We start from the raw sequence: 20,189 nt of genomic DNA, 5'->3' as shown, positions 1-20,189 counted from the left end.
AAGGTTTTCATAGCCCATGGGCATATATAATTCAGTGTCAAAATAAATAAGAATTCATTCTTAATTAATAGATCCATTTGGGACCTTGTGTGAACACCTTTTACTCTGCCAGAAAGAAATTATTTATCCAAGGGAAGTATATGGACTGCAACCAGGTTTAATCAAATACTTGACATCACCACTTAATGCTATCGAATTTCGAGACGCTTTTGTATAGAAGAATAAATTTTCTTTGGATGCAAAGAGCCTTTTATAGATAGTTATTTTAGATTTTAATCTTGTTATGTAGTACTTCTAGTTCACAACGACAATTTATGAATCAGTTATAAATAGTTTTTTTTTCTGGAGAGCGGCGAAGTTATATGGTACGTGGATTAGACGCAATATTAACGAATAACTTCAGATTGAAAAATATTTTTTTAATGCGTGTCAGTATTTTCTCGGAACCCGCTGACTATTTTCTTATTGACTGAGTAAATTGGGTATCAATTATCTTTTCATTGCGGCGGCTAAACCACCGTCGCAGACAGAACCACGACTACTTCCATTCTGCCATGCTCTCTCTGGCGGTAGCACTACAATGAGTGACGTCACACGCCTGTGAACAGGCCTTCTCTCTAGGTGGCTGTGGCTAAGCCCCCCCATAGCTCAGATAAATGTTTAAGTTTAATCCATTTTACGTACTTGGATTAATAGAACTAATACATAGAATAGTGCAAGGAATAATAAAATATCCCTCAGAAAGCCGTAAAACTCACCATTTTCGAACCGTTGATCTTAAAATTCCGCAATTTATTAATATCGCACCTACCTCTTATCCTGGTGTGTATTCCATACCCCCAAACAACCCGGTTGATCCTAACCCCCCCCCCCCCCCCCAGCCTTAATTCCTGGCTGCTCCCCTGGTTGGATGAAAACCAAAGGCGGCATAACAGCGAAATACACATCCTATGCTCTGCTCCTAGAGCTCTGCCGAGTGAAATTAAGTGATTCTTTATAAGAGCTGAACAACTGATGATAGATTTTTTTGTGAATGGAAAATGTTTTGACAGCATCAAGTGACTTGCCTCTAAAGATTAAAACCATAATATACGAAACTTTTTCTTGTGGTGGAGAGGAAAAAAGTAACAATGGCAGGAATCGACCTCATAACTTTAAGATTGGTGGATAGCCATGCTATCCACAACACCACTAATTCATTCGCTAGAAGAAATGCTCTTATATAAGAATACTTCGGTCAGTCTCTTCCTTATTATTTCCGATAAATCGTTCACGAGCATAAGAACCGAAACAACAATAATTTTTCTCAGGCAATCCAACACATTTATATGATCAGAATAGCAGCACTCCCACGATAACACAATACGCTTGCCAGACAAAAGCTTCGCGGTTCACTCAAATGCAAGCCAACTTTTAATCCCATCCATTGAATTACGTAGTACGACAATACAAGTAAAACAACACCCAGGTTGTATGCCAAGCATTTGAATAACAATTAAACTCACTGGGATCAAAAATATACTTTACATGATAATGGTGTATAGCTGTAATTAAACCACGAATCGTTCTCTCATAAATTCTTTCGACAAGTCGCAAGAGCGACTTCACTGTCGTCACTAGCAAAATTCGCTCTTGGCGAAGGTTTATATTCGCTACATGCTCGCCAAGGAGAATAACTTTCTCGTCGCCAGAGGGACGAAGCGAAGCTTTTCTGGCGAAATAGCCAGCGAACGAAAACGAGAATACGAATTCAGTCACCCTTGGCCAATCTTTTCGGCAAATCGCGTTGGCTACAGCCAGAAAGAAACAGAATCTTGCACCTGGTGGACGATCCTGGAAATCGGAAGTTGAATACGCGACGGGGGACGAAATTCCCTGAGAATAGCGAAAATTCATCTAAAGCGTACACATCCATAATGGTGTGCGGCAATGCAGCAAATAGATTATAGGAAATTAGCGCCCTTATATGTCGACTATAAAACCGAGGAGCTTTGGACCACTAGGACCGAAGGGGGTCCGGAAGGGGCGCAATACAACAGAGCAAAGTCAGGGTGGTTTGACCACGAATCCTTTGAAGATTGGTTATTCACACTAATGCTTCCGATTTTAAGGAAACAGCAAGGAGCGAAGGAGTTTGTCGGAGACAACTTAAGCTCCCATATTAGTTTAGCAGTTGTGCGTTCGTGTGAATAAAATGGCATTAAATTCATTGCTTTGCCTCCCAATTCAACGCATTTGCTACAGCCATTAGATGTGGCTTTCTTTCGATCAATGAAAAGTACTGGGAGGACGATTCTAACCGACCGGAAGTAGATCATTTCGGGTAGTGCTTTAGCATTCCCAAGGATGGATTCCCGAAGCTCTTGAAGGAGCCCTGGAGCCAAATAGGGAAAAAATCTTAAGCCGTGTCCCAACTCGTTAGCCATTAGGCATCATGTATTTAGCCAGCCAGATTCTGGGCAGCCAACCACAAGGGAGCATGAATTGGGACATCCTTACGCAGGTGCTGCCATCTACTGGGCACTAGGCCAATGCAAAACAAGAGATAATCGGAATGATTAGAACAAATGATGAACAAAACCCACCCTAAATTGATAAAATGTGATGTGTCAAGTGATTTTTGAGTATGATGTCGGAGAAGAGTATTTAATCATAATTTTAGTATCTTAGACAACCTTTTTGTGATACTAAAGTAGGGGCATACTTTAAAATTCGTATTTTTAGTTCCGTATGGTTTTGTTAAAGAGGTTTTAGCTAAGTTTGTGGCGAAATTTTAGCGTATATTCCTTTTAATTGGTTTGTAATATTTCAATCGTCTCTCAACTAAGTACTTTTTCGAATTCCTTATATTTTAGCAATTTAATTTCTAGTTTTGTATTATTAAGAACAGGATCTATTTAGTCTATTAAAACGGTTACCGTCTGACTTGGGAATTATTTTCCAAATTTATTTAAAATATGGTTTACATACATAAATCAGGTTTCGGTATCATCTTATAATCACTATAGATTTTAATTTTTGTTACTTATTCCGATTCCAATTTCGGGACTTTGTCCAATAACATACAATTTACGGGTGTTGACCTAATGTACAAAAAAGTGTTAAATAAGAATTTACACATAGTGTTAAATAATTAAGTATATATTAGAAGCATATAAACATCAATAAGCATTATTTAACACGTTAAAAAGGTAAACGGTAGCAAAATATAAAATGTGATCGGTATTAAAAGTTATAAAATAACATATACATACATAAGAACCATATAAACATTAATTAGCATTAAAATTAACGCCGCCTTCTCTTTAACTAATTTCTCCGTAATTCTTACACTTCCATTAACGCAATTTCATTATTATAAACAAAATAAAAATTAATAATTTTCCGAACAAGTCTCAAAATATCAACACTACTTGCAAACAAGTGCTATCCCTTGTTGACAGCCATGATGCCCTTTCTCCTGAAGACGCTTTGCACGCTTTGAATCATGGGAAAAGTGGGGCGAAGGATGCACTCCTCGATGCCTAAATCTGGCGGCCGCGTTAGCTGCCTAAATTCCCTCCCTTATGCTGGCTAACGAGTTGGGACATCCTTCCAAGATGGCGTCATGGCTAAATCCTGGAATTGGCATAGCCAAATGGCCAATTGGGACACGGCTTTAAGTTCGCGTTCAGAAAGACAGGAATATTTCCGCTAAACAAAGAAGATGCTTTGCAACGCCTGCCATCCGCTGCCGTCGAGCAAAACCCATCTGGTTTAAAAGACCAAGGGGGAGAAGTTTTCCTGGAAGTGCTTCATAAGAAATGTTCCGATATTACCTCGAAGAGAATCAGTCAGAGAAGGAGGAAACTCGATGTCCCTGCGGGAAAAGCATAGCACCATCCGAAATGGTCGTCTTGGAAACAAATGAGCCATCCACATCAACATCACGAGGGTCTATTCGCTCAAGCTAAAGCCTCGCAAAGAGAAGAGAACTTTAGTGACAACCAAAGTGAAACGTCTTCCGTGTTTTCTATTCATAATTCAAACACAGATTTAGATTTAGACGAAGACTTCTCACACGTAGACAAAAACCAATAAAAATCAGCGAAATCATGAGTACGTGATTTTTGCGGAAAAAGTTCTATGTTTGTTCCCCAAGCAATGAAATACAATTAATAATTCGGCATTTTTAAAGATACTTATTGATAGTACTATTAATTTAAAGCGAACTTTTGTTAGAATGCATTGTTTTTTATAAACTTAATGATTTGTTTAAATATCACCGTTTTTCGTTAATTTTTTACCTAATGCTAGGATGAAAGTAGTTACCGCCACTTGGCGCTCCTGAGATATTTGCACGTGGAGTTAAACTGAAGTCTCTATTATTAGACGGAAAAGAAAAATCTTGCTCCAACTTGCTCCCCTGGGATGTTTTTGTGGCAAAGCAAAATGATGTCGGGCGGTTCTCGCGCCCCGTGACCCGCAATACACGGCGTAGGCACTCGGGAACTTAGCGTGAATTGCATAGCAGTCCGTTAGACAGAAGGGATTTTCCCTAAATCTTGAGTGCATTGCATTCAACAACTTGTTCTTCTTTGCGGTTGATGTATGGTATGTACCCTCTTCTAACGGTTTTACCCTTAAGTCTTTGTGTGCATGCTGCGTGCATACGGCAATAAACCTTACGGTTCGCGCGCTCCCCAAGCCCTTTGTCCTCGGTGACTACCCCTCTGTAAAATCCACTCGCCTACCCGACAGAGAGATTTAAAGTTTCGACCGATTGCTTCAGGGTTCCGTTTTTTATTGTTAATAGCAAGATTAAATCAACAAATTCATATCCTTGACATTACATAGCAACTAAAATAAACAAGTTCACTTTCACAATTTCAAGTTGATTCTTCATCCTCCCACTAATTCCTAACCTTATTTACAATTTGTTGGGAATTATATCCACAAAAGAATAGCTTAAGGAATTAAATACTTGAATAAGAAATTCATGTGATGATTCCTCCAAAGCAGGAAGAGTAGCGACTCGGCTTTTTCACTTTTCTTCCACCACGTGTAATGATGAACTCCTCTTTCTTCTCAGCATTCTAGACAGGCTTTTCCATTGAAGTCGACGAGGTTTCTTCTAATAAAGGTTTTGTCGTTGACATTGCTGCACCTTCTTGTTGAGAAATCTCCAAAGGGTACAGACGTTGTAAGGGACGATTGATATAGATAATCCCCTTACCGCTATAAATCTTGATTTTTGCAGACCTCACGATCCCATCTTTTCCACTGTAGAGCTCCTCAATTTTCCCAAGGGGCCACTCGAACCTCTTCTTGTTGTCACATCCAACGAGTACCACATCTCCCACAGCAGTGGGTCGAATGTTAACTTTCTTCTTCTTCTGAATGAGAAGGGACAGGTACTCTTTTCGAAAACGATCCTTCAGCTGGGTTTGATGATTCTGCATTTTTCGGTAGCTCTGTTCCAGTCCTTTGGCAAAATTTCCTTCAGGGAAACCTCCAGGCATTGTACGTCTTAAAAACATGGATGGAGAGAGAGAGACACACAAGATCATTTCCATCTTCGGTAATGGTTGTAAGTGGACGGTCATTGATGGTGGCAGCCACGCTTGCGATACAGGTGCGTAACTCATCAAATGACAACTTACTCTTGCCGATCATTCTCTTCATGAGGCCCTTGACACTCCTTATGAGTCGTTCCCAGAATCCACCCCACCATGGTGCTGCTTCACAGTTTAGTATCCACTGCAATTTCTTGACTTGACTTATTTTTTCGATCTCTTCCCAATCCAGTTTGTCGAATATGTTCTTTGCACCAATGAAGTTAGTACCTTTGTCGCTGTAGACAGTATTCGGTCTTCCGTAGTTGGCCACGAAACGTTCCAGAGAGTTGAGAAATGTCTCTGTTTTGATAATCCCGTAATGACATCCAGTGATACACATCTATAGACCGCACCAGTGTAGATCACGATCCAAACCTTCTGTCCATCTCGAATGATAAGTGGACCAGCCAGATCTACTCCCGTGGTCTGAAATATTTCACTGTCTTGCACACGAGCAACTGGGAGTGTTGCCATCTCAACCTCAAACGCTTTTGCTTCGTGCCTCCTACAAGCCGGACATTGGTGAATGATTCTAGTGACAGTCTTCCTAGCACTGGGTACCCAATATTTCTCCCTCAGTTTCTCCACAGTAGTCTGAATCCCTGCATGACAGTTGAAGAGGTGAATATCCCGAATAAGTCCTTCAACTAATGGATGATGCTGTGGTAAGAGAATAGGGGAGATGAAATCAGTTTTATCTTCCCGGTGTACTAATTTTGACTTAATTCGCAACAATCCATCGGTCCCCATCACCGTGACTAATTTTTTAGGAACTCCTCCTTGACCATAGGCTTGACATTGAATCTCCTTCAATACTGTCTTCTCTGCCAGTCGAAGTTCCTTCGTTGATATGATGGGTGAAGTAATCCTTGTCTTGTTACGACAATTGTAAGTTAAGCGATTGACCCATGCCCAGACTGTCACATTCTTCTGATAAGAGGAAAATCTTGGAGCCGGAAATGGAGTAGAGATCATTGATACGGTCGTTTTTTTCCGTTCCTTATTGATTTCATCCTCGTCAATTTCAGCTGATGTATGACATGGCCAATGTTCCCTGCTCAATGTTAACCATTTAGGTCCTTCCCACCATTTTGATTCCACCAATTTTGCCGGAGTAACCCTCGTGAAGGCAGATCTGCTGGGTTGTCTTCTCCAGGCACATGATTCCATTGGCTGGTAGTGGTGGTGTCGAGAATTTCCTTGACGCGGTTCGACACAAACTTCTCCCACTCGTTACCTCTTTTGATCCAAGCCAGAACTGTAGTTGAATCACTCCAATAGTGAAAAGGGATGTCCTTTCCCAGCACTTCCTTCACCGGTCTTGCCATCCTGGCTCCCAACAATGCTGCTAACAATTCTAATCTGTTGATTGTTGGCTTCTTGACTGGAGCAAGACGCGATTTGGCACTGAGAAGTTTGACTTCGACTTCTCCTTTGTATTCAGATCGGAGGTAGATAACAGTGGCGTATGCCTGCCCACTTGCGTCACAGAAAACGTGAATCTCTTTCTTGGAATCGGGGTGAAGTTGACAGTAGCGTGTAATCCTTATCGACTTGAGTAGGTAGAGAGTAGCATACCATGACCGGAAAGTTTTCTCTATCTCTTCACCAACCGCGTCATCCCAGCCAACCTTTTCCTCCCACGACTTCTGGACTAGTAGCTTGGGGAGAAGTAGAGCTGGTGCGGTGAATCCAACTGGATCAAACACTTGTGCGACAATGGAGAGCATGTGACGTTTTGACATGAATATGAACTCCTCCTGTGACTTGATATCTAATGTCAAGTAGTCTTCTTCTCGATTCCACATCAGCCCCAATACTGGTAGTATCGCAGGCATTCCTAGATCAGCTGAAGTTTCTTCTCTTCCTGTAAAGGCCCATTGACGCAATTCCATCCCTGCATCAGCCATGATCCTCATGACAGCTTCTTCCTTAAACGCCATTGCTTGTTGTAGTGAGGGGAGGGAAACGAGGCAGTTGTCCACATAGAAAGAGTATCGCAGTATTTCAGCTGTCTTCACATATTTCTCTGGTTGCGTCTCCAAGTGATGTAATAAAGTAGCCATGAGAAGAAACGGGCTGCTACTTACGCCAAAAACCACTCGGAGGTGCTGGAAGGCCTTGATTCTTTCACAGGTTGAGTCTTCCCACCAGAGAAACTTCTGATAGTTTTGGTCCTGCTCTTTCACCCCCATCATCTGGAATGCTTTCCGGATGTCAGCGTAAATTCCAACCTTGTGAAGCCGAAACCGGAGAAGTAATGTTGGGATGAGCTCGATGAGATTAGGACCTTTGTATAAGCAGTCATTGAGAGAGGGAAGCCGTCCATTTCTACACGAAGCGTCGAACACCGTTCGAACTGGAGTAGTGAGGCTTTCCTTGAACACTGGTCGATGGGGAAGAAAGTGTCCATTTTCACCATAATCCACAGTTTTGATGAAGCTTTCTTTCTCCCAATCTTTGAAAATGCAGTCGTAGTTCTCCCACTTTCCTGTTTTCTTCAACTTCGCCGTAGCTGACCTCAATCGTTTCTCTGCTACTTGACGATTTGTAGGAAGTGTTGACTTGGGCTGTTTCCAAGCAAGGGCCACATTGTATCGCCCGTTCATCTCTTCCTTCCGTACGGTCGACTTGTAATAAGAAATCGCTTCGGCATCTTCCTCTGCTGCTGACTTGACCGCCACGGGATCTGATATCCCAATTGTTTCCAGATTCTATAAATCCGTGATGCTCGGATTGTTAGCCATCATGCTGCTGACTATGGTACACGAAAAGTTACAACTAACGATCCTTGGTACATCAGGAACGGGTCCTCCCAACGTCCAACCAAAGATTGTTTCTCTTGCAGTTAATCCACAGTCCAGTTTGAACCAATTTCCGGTTAGAATGGAATCCCAATAGTCATTGCCGATGAGTATTTGGATTTCTTCGTATCCCTCACCAACCTCATTTATATGAATCCCCACATTAGCTAGATCGATGATCCACTGTCCATGGGGCACCTTTGGAAGATCTCCGCAGATCTTCTCCCGTTGTAGTAGCTCGAACGTTTTCTGTCTATTGTTTTGAAGAGACTCCAGTCGTATTTGAACTGTCGGGTGCTTGACTGGGGCCGTAATTTGATCTCCAAACAACACGTTCCTTATCAATTCGCTTCCAATTGTTTTTGCCTGAATTGGAGTTGCAGTAGAAACCTTTATGTAGCTGCATTGATTACCGGTGTCTCCCACGAGCCTGACTATAGACGAGCCTTTTTCTCCCACGACTCGAACTTGTATAGTGTTTAGAAGTACATCCTTGGCACAACGACTCAGATTGTTAGCTGTGAGGGGAACATCCTGTGGTAGTATCTCCTTTTTTCCAGTCTTTGACTCTTGTAATGAGTTTATTGAAGGGCAGAGAAGAGGAGAGTGTTTTCCTTGGCACACAATACACTTCACATGACTGCGACAGTCTTATGCTTTCCCCGGAAACACGCGTAACATAGTTTCTTCTCTCCCAATTTCTGTTTTCTTTCATCCAAAGTCATTGACTGAGCCTTGACGCATGCCATAGTTTCATTTCCTCCATTACAGAATCCACAAGAATGTCGTTGAGGAGCGGGACTGGCCACTAGACCTGCTGCTGTAGGAATATCATCTTCCTTCTTGGACTTCCAGTTTCCCTTTTTTGTCCTTCCTCCTTTCGTAGATTGAGAGGTAACAGGTTCACTGGAGTGGAATCCTGCTTTAGGCAGGTCGGTCTGCTGGACACTTCGTACCTCCACTCTCATAAATTCCATTAGCGCCTTGAGTTGGTTGCCTTCAGTTTTGCTGAATGAGCTTCTATGCCAAGCACGAAGAATTTCTTCACTAAGGCCTGACTCCACAAGTGGGAAGATAAACGTCTTCGGATCCACTTTCCCTAACTCCAAAGCTTCCAGTGATCGCAGATGAGAACTGAGTTTGAAGTAGTATGACGAAAGGGTCATTTCTTCCTTTCCATTTGTATTCGTGATAACCAAATTCAAGAGCTCTCGAATGTAAACTTGTAGCAACAAATCTTTCCTTCCGAAACGTTCTTTTAAGGCACTTATGACATTGGGGTAGTTTTTGGCATCGGCTGGATAACTTTCCACCAACTCCTTAGCTTCTGTCCCCTTCTCCATAGACTGTGATAGATACTCCACCTTGTCTGAATCTGTGAGTGTATCGTCGTCATGAATTTTTCGAAAATGAGACCACCATCCAAGCCATGACTTCAACTTCCCGTCAAACTTCTGGAGCTCAATCTTGGGGAGTTTGAGTCTTCTTTTGCTAACTGATCCTGTGTTGCTAATGGTGTCCATTTCCGTTAAGGACGTTTCAGAAGTCTGAATAGGCTTGATTATTCTCTCACACTTCCGTTGAACTACGGTGAATCGTCTTCGTAAATTCATTACTACTTGCATTTTATCTGCCAAGGCTTCTTCGGATGCTTCTGATTCCTCTAATTCCTTGAGGATGGTGTGGCATATCTCCTCCCATTTCCTCACAACGTCGTTCATCAGGGTGAGCTCGACGTCCAAGGCAAGATGATCAGGTTCTTCATCCTTGAGGTCAAGGAGCTCCTCGATGTCGGTCATCAACCTAGTAATCTGTATCTTCAACGCGTTCCTTCCTCTAATAAGCTTCTCCATTTTCTCGGCGGCAACTGCGCACTCTTGCGACCGGGATATTTAATTATACGGCGCACAATAATCCGTTGATATGTGGAACCACACTGGAATGATGCTGCTGTTCACTCCACTTCAGACGGGGAATTTAACCATGGTGAATGGCACTTAAAACTGGTGCGTGACCCTTACGTTTAGCGTATTCTCCGTATGTATACTTTCCCACACTCTGGCTGCACACTTGAACGTTGACGATTGGCCACTAAAGGTACTTATCACGAAACAACGCTCTGATCACTGAATCTCGGTAGGACCTCCAAAAGTGTAAAATCCACTCGCCTACCCGACAGAGAGAATTAAAGTTTCGACCGATTGATTCAGGGTTCCGTTTTTTATTGTTAATAGCAAGATTAAATCAACTAATTCATATCCTTGACATTACATAGCAACTAAAATAAACAAGTTCACTTTCACAATTTCAAGTTGATTCTTCACCCTCTTTGCACCCAGATTTATTCTTTTTATAAGAACTCGTGCAAAATTTTCTATTCTACAAATTGTATTTTCCCAAAATATGCCGTCCAAGCGATTGGCTCGCTCATTTGTAACCGAAAGCTCAACATTGGTCTCTCATCAGCATTCCTTGTTGAAGTGTGTGCCGAAAGGCGTTCGCAGAGAACCTGCCAATTAATGAACACAACGAAAAACACTCACCAAGATTTGCATACGGCAATCTTGGCAAATAGAAGGAGTTCATGAAGCAGAGGAAATCGTTCGTATTGGAGTTTTTACGCAAAAGGGGATGTTGTTATTGCGCTATTTGGTAAACTATTAGTAATCGACAATCCTAATAGAGTGCCACATACAATCCTCATCCAGGAATGTTGGAGGATCTAATTACCCGCTTCTCAGTAATTTTGAGAGCCGTATGGATTCGACTTCGAGTAAATGATATGGTTTCCTCAGCTTACTGCAAAAACTACTAAACTCACCTTAAAACTACTAAACTGTATGTAAAACTTTGCCTATGGTATCATATGCCACCAACTATTCACAAAGTTTTAATACATGGAGTAGAAATTGTGAAAAAGGCAACACTTTCTATTGGGCAGTTTTCCGGAGAGGTATCGAAAGCCCGACACAAATAAATAAGAAGATATCGGGTAAAACACATGAGGAAAGTCTCCATGATTGCCAAAAGCAGTGACCTTTTCCATGCGCATTTGCTTGCATCAGATCCTTTATTCCTTTCTCGGTGGGTGTTCCACGGAAAGTAAAAAAAATACCAGAGGAGGTTAAAAATCTTCTAACTATTAGCAAAAATATTTTACAATTTGAGGAGTCTTCCTTTTCTGAATCAGAATAGGATAAAAATTGGCACGCCTTTGTTTTTGAGCAAGTGGCAATAAAAAATATTTTTTATGGTATTCTTCTTTATTATAACGCTTCAATGACCAAAATTTATAGTTTAAAAGACTCGATAGCAATATTCAATCATCACTTACTATATGAACAGCTATCAGATACTAAATAGCTGTTGAAAATAGAAGAAACTCTATCTTTCCCTTGATATCTCCGCATCAAAATTTCGAGTTGCCCCTGGAAACTAGGGTTCCCGCATCACTTTTACCTATTCTTAATTTTTTTCGCCCTACCAAACCATGTTATGGACTATATCATCCTAAATAAGTTTCATTGTATCCTTAAAATACACAATTCGAAAAATATTTCACTAATTTAGCAAATACGTATGACTTCAGCGATTTTTGGCCAGCTTTTTTCGATTTTAGCCCACTGTACGAGGTGACCTCTAAATCATGACCTCTCAATCATCCAGCGAAGACAGCGTGTGACCGAGGGGCAGCGTTGCTGTTGAGGGGAGGGTCTGCGCACTGTGGAAGAGAGGGCCAGGAGGGGAGGTGTCGAAGGACTCGAATCGACTCTCAGAGAGCTAGAATCGAAAAAAAGCTGGCCAAAACCTTAAAAACGTCGATTCAAAAAATCCATTCTTCCATTGGGAAAACTGTCATGCGAAGGAATAGAGGTGCAAACTACGGACGTGAGAAAGTTCTGAGAACGGTTGACTAGAAAAATGTCCTGTTCGTCTTGTTAGTCCTAGATAATGACGGTATAAACGTCGAAACTAGTTTACAGTTAATAATAATTAAAAGTTTGTGGAACAGTACTGGGTTTTGTTTCACCATGAACTTTTTTCGATTCTAGCCCAATGTGCGACTGCGCGTGATCGAAAAACTGGCTGCAAGGTCTCACAATTTCCCAAATTTAAGTGTTATTTAAGACGCATGGCATGTATTTAGCCTTTGTTTGTAGATGAAGGATTATATTTTGCTTGGGTCGGTCGAACTTTATTTACGTGATTTTTCTCCGTGGTGTTGGTTGTTCAAAAAATTGAAAATTCCTGCAATTTAACAACAGATACCTCCTCTTGGAAACCTTGAAGAAGACCCACATTCATTTCAAGGTACAGATGTAACTTTTAACGCTATTCTGAGGCAGGAAACTGCTTGGTACGTAGGACGGTTGAAGCACAGATCGGTTAATAGAAAGGGTCCTCATCGCCTTCCCCGACCATGCTAGGGCGCCTCTTAAATCGGCCCTGTAGACTCGCACTACGGCTGCTGGTGTTCACTGATCCAATTTTTAGGCTGAAAGGCAGGCCACGAAGCAAAAGAACGGGCAAAGCTAGCTTGTAGCAAAAAAGCTCTCACGGAATTTAGATCGCCAACACAACCAAAGAATTAAATTTCCAACGAAAACTCCTCCTCTATGCTAATTCCATCTCAAAGGGATGCTAAATAAGTGACTGAGCTAAAAAAGCGTAATCAAATTACATGACTTCTTTTACATTAAATCTCGATTTAGTTCTATATTTACGCTGTCAAAGACATTTTTCTCTTCCATTTCCGAATGGCATCGTGAGGGAAAGGACTAAACTGAAGTGGCGAGTGAAGTTGACGGAATCACTGGCACTAGACAGCTCGACGTCTTTATCGAATCTAAGACGGATAGTTTCACCAGCTGATGACTTCATAGGCTTAAAAAAAGACGGGAGAAAGGAATTCCAGATTGGTGATAAAATCTGAGGTCTCATCTCGCACTGATTTCCATTATTAATACCAGTTACACTATCACGTGAAGACTCCAAATATAATAAATTACATTTAAGATTTCCCCAGTCGAAAGGCACATATTGTCTTTAACGACGTACATATCGTATCGAGGTGCACATAACGGGGAAGCCTTCCCAACTCCGACCCCTGTTGAGTGAGCAGGCTGAAAAAGTTAATAACATGTAGGTCCAGGCTCACACTAGAGAACTCGACCGCCAAGTTGGAAAATTTCTGAAATCCTTACTGCTCACGTGGGTCCTTATTACTGACGAAATCCACGCCGACCAGGGCCCGGAGAGAGAAATTGGAAACAATCCGGATCCTATGTAAGGTAACCTGCTGCTTCCACAATTAAAAAAATACATGGAATCACAATGAATACGTCAGGACGAAGGCAACGGTGCGACGCACAAGTTTAAACGGGTGCCTTTTCTCTTCCCATATGTAGAAAAACACGCCCTGAAAAAAAACTAATGCATCATTTTGACCACCATCACTCAACGCAGAATGAAGTGGGGTTCCTTTCGACGGGAATGCCTTTCAAATTAGACGAACCGTTTCAAACCCTTTAGGGATAGCACTTTCGATGTATGCATACACGGAGTGAGTACCCACCTGTTTCCATAGCAGCAGGTCCTGGGAGGCCCTGACGGCGGAGAGGGACAGCCTGGAGAGTGCGAGGGCCGCGCCGAAGGCCGAGGCCTCGACGAGCCGCACCGGGAGCAGGGCGTAGGCCACGTAGGTGAAGAGCATGGCCGCCCAGACGCCGGCCGCCGTGGGCGAGGAGGCCTCGAGCGAGAGGGCGAGCTCGACGGCGAGGAAGGAGGCGAGCAGGGCGTAGGAGAGGGCGGAGAGGGCCACCTCGTTGAGGGAAGGGCCGCGGGCCCACAGCAGCGCCAGCAGCGCCGCGTACACGGCGAGGCACGAAGCGAGGGTGGCCGTGGACCACGGGTTGACGCGGGCCGGGGGCGGAGGGTCGTCCAGGGGCGGCGAAGGCGAAGGCGGTGGGGAGGGCCAGGCGTGGAGGAGGAGGAGCGCGGAGGAGAGGGCGATGAGGAGGCAGAGCAAGCCGGCCACGCTGCTCTGGTTCATGCGGAGGAAGTAGCGCTGGTACAGGGCCTCCACCTGGCGAGGACACGAGAGGGTAAGTGGCGGGCCGTGCACCGAAGAATTGAACACAGGCAATGCACGGCTGCAAGGTAGAAATAGTGATACTTTGCCAGATTGCACACATATCTCGCGCCATGTATAAAGACAACGACAAATATTTACTCTGACATATCGTGCTGCATAATCCGATAAAAAATTACCGCCATCATGATAAATAATCCATTAAATATCCGATATCACTATATATTATCCGCTTCAACCAATATATATATATATAGTACTACTTTGATTTTCACCCGGTCATAATTTTCGATATTTGATATTGATATCCGGACCAAGAAGACCATAGCTATCGCATTGACATAAGCTATCGCATACGCCAATTATCAGCATTCAAAAATCTGCGGACACCAGCGATGAATATTCATTATCACCTGCTGTAGCAACCAGCTGTTCTCCCAGGATTCAGCGCAGAACTTTCAACTCTATGTGCTTAGGAAGGCCCTCCGACAGTGGCGTGGAAAATCGAGTACATAATTTAATGTGAATTTATCAAGGGAGATTTTAAAATATTCGCATTAGATTGAAAAATAATAGGTACCATATGGGTCGAAGGCTGTGATTTAGAGTATGAGATGAACTGATTATGATTGTATACTGAGAGTATTAGTTATTCATGAGAAAAGTTTACATTATGAACCTAATCAGCGATCACACCACACTAAAAATTTTAGAAATAACATTTGGACACAATGCCTTTTAACTTCAATCTGCTCAAATAAGAATGCTTCTGCAATATAAGAATGCTTCTTCTGTTGTTGAAGTTTATTCGGGATTGCCACCGGATAAGGTTCTCCATCGCTGCCGACGTTTCGATGGCTGAGTCGTCCATCGTCATCAGGGCTTGATGACGATGGACGACTCGGCCATCGAAACGTCGGCAGCGATGGAGAACCTTATCCGGTGGCAATCCCGAATAAACTTCAACAACAGCATACGCCGGGAAAACCTCAGATCTTTCTTCATGCTTCTTCTGTCTTTACAGTCGGGAGCACAAGTCAGGGGGAAGAATCATTTTTATGAAGGAAAAGAAGCCGCATGGATTCGTCTATCTCAGAAATGGAGCATGGCAGCCACGTAGCACACACGCGAAGGAGAGCCTTTGAGTGAGCAGTCAACGGTGGAAAAAGAGGCCAAACCTGCAGAGTTGAGTTCAATTCTGATTTGAAGTCATTAAGGTATCAATTGTAAATTTAAAGACGCACAGATAGGGCGAAACGGTGTTAAAGCGAAAATAATCGTATCTTTTGTTAGGAGACCATCTCTCCCTCGGCTCCGACATAAATCATAAAATGGACATGGTCTAGACAACCAAAATACGAATGAAGGTATCTGAACAAAGTGAATGATTGACACGCCAATCGACGGTGTGCGGCGAACAACGATTAGGGGCGGACACAGTCAAGAGAGGGAGTTCTTTGCGGCATTCGTGGTGATTGGCGGATTGGGATGGGAGGCACCTGGGGATTCCGGAAGCGGTGCGAGGAGCATAGGCGCCTGAGGACGCGACACGGGTCGGCTGGAGTGCAGTGGCGCCCCCCCGGCGCCTCCAGAAGGGACTCGTGGTCCGGCTGGACGCCATCCCCTGGCGAAACATGCGAAAGAGAGAAAACACGTGTTAATCACTTCAAATCCCTCGCGATATGTTAGAGAGGCATTGAGTAAATATGTATCATCTGCTACGAATCAAATTATCAAGTTATCAGAGTCAATTTAAGCGTCACCAGGGTGAGAGGTAAATATTCATAAACACCGCGAAGCACTCCCAAAACACTCAAGAGTTATAAAACACAAAAAAATCATGCCACGAGATATACATTGCCGCTAAATAGGACACTTTTGTACTCGTTTTATGTAATTTTCTATCTAGTAACAAGAACGTAATGATCTAAAATAAATAACCAGTATAACTTGAACAGATTCAGCAGTAATAAAAATGGCAGGAAACATATTTATACACAATAATAGCTGCAAAAAGTGGTTCAAGAATACACAGAATATAAAAGTGCGTTTGATAAGTGGGCGTTGAGCATAAATGGGATCAACGATTGAAAATATTAACGATAAAAAAATTCGTTAAAAGTCTTGTGAACTATTTAATTTGTGCATTCATTTTTCTAATTGTTACCTTTCATTCCTTTAAATTTTACATTAAATAACTTCAGTGAATGTTTCTATCCACTCGAGTTAAGGCACGAAGTGCGTTAAATAAACAAAGTAGAAAGTAAAACGGTATTTAAGTATAACACATGGCACGGTAGTTGTTGTGTGAGAATGCAATGAGTAGGCCCAGACGATTAAAAGCAAGAAAGGCGAATGCATCAGCTGAGCGCCCCAGATGCGGATCGCACCCTCACACGCGAGAACAGTCGAAGAGAGCGAGGCAGTGTCCGCGATGGCAAGATCGTCCCCTCGACGGCATTCGGGTGTCCTTATCCAGGATACTGTAATTTTTAGGACAGGATTAGATCGATATCCCTAAACAATTTTAAAATAAGAACGTTAGTCAAATTTAATGAATTTCAGGTTTAACTTAATAAATTATTATTCTTGATGAAGTTTGCATTTATTCCATCGTACTTGGGAAAAAATTATTTCAAGGTACTTTAAGATTATTTTTTAAAGTGAATTAAAAAATAAACTTTTTGCGTAAAATTGTATTGTTTTCTGTCTGTAACATTTCATAAAATTACCTTTTAGCTTAAAGTAGATATTACTAACCGAGATTTACTTCGACTTTAATGAGTTATTTTTTTATCTTTCGCAGATGAGAATTCAAAGCTGGCGGAATTGAGGAACAGGAAGAGCTAGGTGAGGAGGGGTGGGTTGTCTTCTGGATGTGATACGGAGGAGGAGAGTCGCAAAGAGAGAGGGTGTTGCATGGAGTGAGCGGGGAAGATGCTATTGACAATATAAAATAAGCCACCAATGAATGTAAACCGTCCCCGAGGGATGAACGCGAGGAAAAGGGGAATATGGCGAAGGGGATAATGAGAGTTACAATGAAAAGGCATATTATGAGTTGAAATCAATAAATGGGAGTACACCCAAAATGAGGGCCGTCATCATTATACAGCCTTTAGCATAACGTTGAATTTTATTAAAGGTTGGGGGGTTACACTCGTCACAAAATGGCTTTCATAGACTAGATATTATCATTAAAATGCCTTATTTTACTGATTGGAATATAAATTTTAATAATGAAAGACATCCACCCCTCTTAAAACTCACAAATGCAATATTCGAATTGGTATTTATCCGTCTGTCACACTGAAAAGAACAGCGTGCTCATTACCGGTTGTTACTTGAGGTAAGGTATCTGGGTATTTTTGCAAATGTCATATTCATCTTCAGCAAAGTAAATATTCAAGGTAAAGAACCAGAGTCATAAAGTCCCATGTCCTTAAAACCACAACCTCAACGTTCATAGTTAGGACTCGTAGCAAAATATTTCGAAAGGACACCAATGGAAGAAGTGTTGCTTCGGTCGTAACCTTGACAAGGCAAGCAATGGAGTGAAATTTGGAGAGAAAACGAAGCACTTTGAAGGAACTGCCGTAGTGGCATAATTCCAGCGAACAGCGCCATTGTGATTAACGATAGTCACCGTTTCTATGGCATACTTGAGTTACTGACGAAATGAAAAGGCTTATTTTGCTCATTCCTTTTTCTCCCGCATGTGTCTCTGACGGTACCTAGCCGTTCACTGACGAGTGGTGCTTCATGTGTCTCCTTTTCTTTGAGCCTCTGTCGCGAAGCCGTAAATTCTTCATTTATTCATTTCCGTTCATTTACTAGCATACTTTATATGGCCTAGGGGATGAAACTTCTGAACTACACGGCCGTAGATACGTCTTCTCATCAACGGCAGTAACTTCTTCAGCTTCGGCCAGAAGACGTGCTGACGATCTTCCTGCATCGGGTATTGCATTCAACTCTCTCAGTAGTACTCCATCGCAATAGCAGAAAGAGGATCATTTTGTGGAAAGAGGGTCTTCGTGGGAAACATCAGACGGAACAAAACACGCCCGGAAATCCCAAATGCGTGTATTTGCTGGACAGCAGCCTCATAAACACCATGGAAACCAATCCCTTATCATCCCCACAAGATGTCGTCGTTCGCATATCCACGAAGTTCCCCTTCGCTTCCGAAAGTGGAACCACGATTTGCCATATTATTACTCTTCCACATCATCTCCTCAAAGACAGGGTATTTTTTGCAAATAAATACCTCTAGGAAATCAACGCATCAAGAATATATGACAAAACAAATGATAAGCTATTGCGTAGAAGAAGTAGTTTCAAATTATTACTCCAGCTTATACGCTCAAAGGGTTTTATCGGTACTTAACCACTGTTCTAATTTGAAAGATTGGAATGAATGGGCTTAAAATTACTATCAATATCGAAATTTAATTTTGGGAAAAATAACTCAACCTAAATTATCAGAATAACTTGAATTTAATTATGTGAGAGCATTTTTGAAATTTTCTAAACGAATATTCATTAAAATGAGTCAGCTTTCCTACCTCCTGTGTCCAGAGTAAGCGATAGTTGTTCACATAGACAATGATAAAAAGTAAAGACTCAAACAAAAATGAATTCTCTTGCACGCTACACACTGCATTATTTGAATACTCCTCTTCAAACTATTGAGAAGAATTTGTGATAAGTGGCTGATGGGCGACGGCCAGGGGTTCACTTAGAAACGAATTGAGCGTTAACCCTCTATTTCAGGAACTTGTGGCATGTAAATTTTATAAAGAGAAAATATATTTACCTCCTGCTATTATCACAAGAATCCGCTCAAATAGTGTTAAACAATTGACCTTCATAAGCGTTTAGTTCCACTTTGCATTTCTACGAGATGAGCGTGAAAATTTCACCCTGAGCAATAATAACTATTCATAGTATTTGTACATCTACCTGTTCCATAAACTCACCATAAAATCCAAAAGTTATTTATCGGTTTAAGAACTCTGCTCAAAAGATTAACTCCAGTCTACTACAAGGTAGTCGTTTTTCAATACAGAAATATATATTTGCTTCTCTTATACTTTACATTTACTATTCTTCAAACTATAAAATTGCCATAATGTCCATGGCAATGTCCTTTCTATTCTATCATCATTCCTATCAAATAGAAAACAACAAACTTTAGTAGATGGGTCACGCTCTTTGACGGCATCAGTTACATCAGGCGTTCCGCAAGGGAGTGTCCTCGGGCCTTTACTCTTTACGTTGCTCATAGACGACCTAGCCAATATTATATCCTCCATCACATGTAATATCTTACTATACGCAGATTATTGTTAAAATTTTAAGCAAATTGTTTATCCAACAGACTGCTTTGCTCTTCAGAGGGCTCTAGGTGCCAAAGACCAATGGTCTGAGATATGGTGTCTGGGATTAATCCATCAAAGTGTACCATCCCACATTTCACCCTACGCAAGTCCATTCTGAGTCATCACTATCGCTTATCTGGACATTATTTCCTTCAGTTACCTTTCAGAAGGATTAAGGAGGTAGTTTTGACTCTAAGCTGCTCTTCCGTGAGCACATTAAATCTATTTCCGTCCGCGCTATGTCATTGGTGGGTATGATGTATCGCTACCGTGAGGTGTCGTATATAATTACTCTACGCACCTTCTTCCTTTC

General features: G+C 41.9%; 1 protein-coding gene across 1 annotated transcript in view; it reads right to left on the bottom strand.

Annotated features, from left to right (window-relative positions):
* The window catches only part of LOC124163709 (adenylate cyclase type 6-like), a 241,491-nt gene that overhangs the window by 106,348 nt on the left and 114,954 nt on the right, over nt 1–20,189 (bottom strand). The window contains exons 6-7 of the mRNA XM_046540776.1: nt 15,992–16,116; nt 13,977–14,486 (exon numbers count right to left, since the gene is read on the bottom strand). Of these exons, the coding sequence (XP_046396732.1) occupies nt 13,977–14,486; nt 15,992–16,116 (635 nt within the window). The remainder of the gene's footprint in view (nt 1–13,976; nt 14,487–15,991; nt 16,117–20,189) is intronic.

The sequence above is a fragment of the Ischnura elegans genome, chromosome 8, assembly GCF_921293095.1.
Source record: "Ischnura elegans chromosome 8, ioIscEleg1.1, whole genome shotgun sequence".
NCBI classification, from domain to species: Eukaryota; Metazoa; Arthropoda; class Insecta; order Odonata; family Coenagrionidae; genus Ischnura; species Ischnura elegans.
This window is presented reverse-complemented; position numbering and strand designations above follow the sequence as displayed.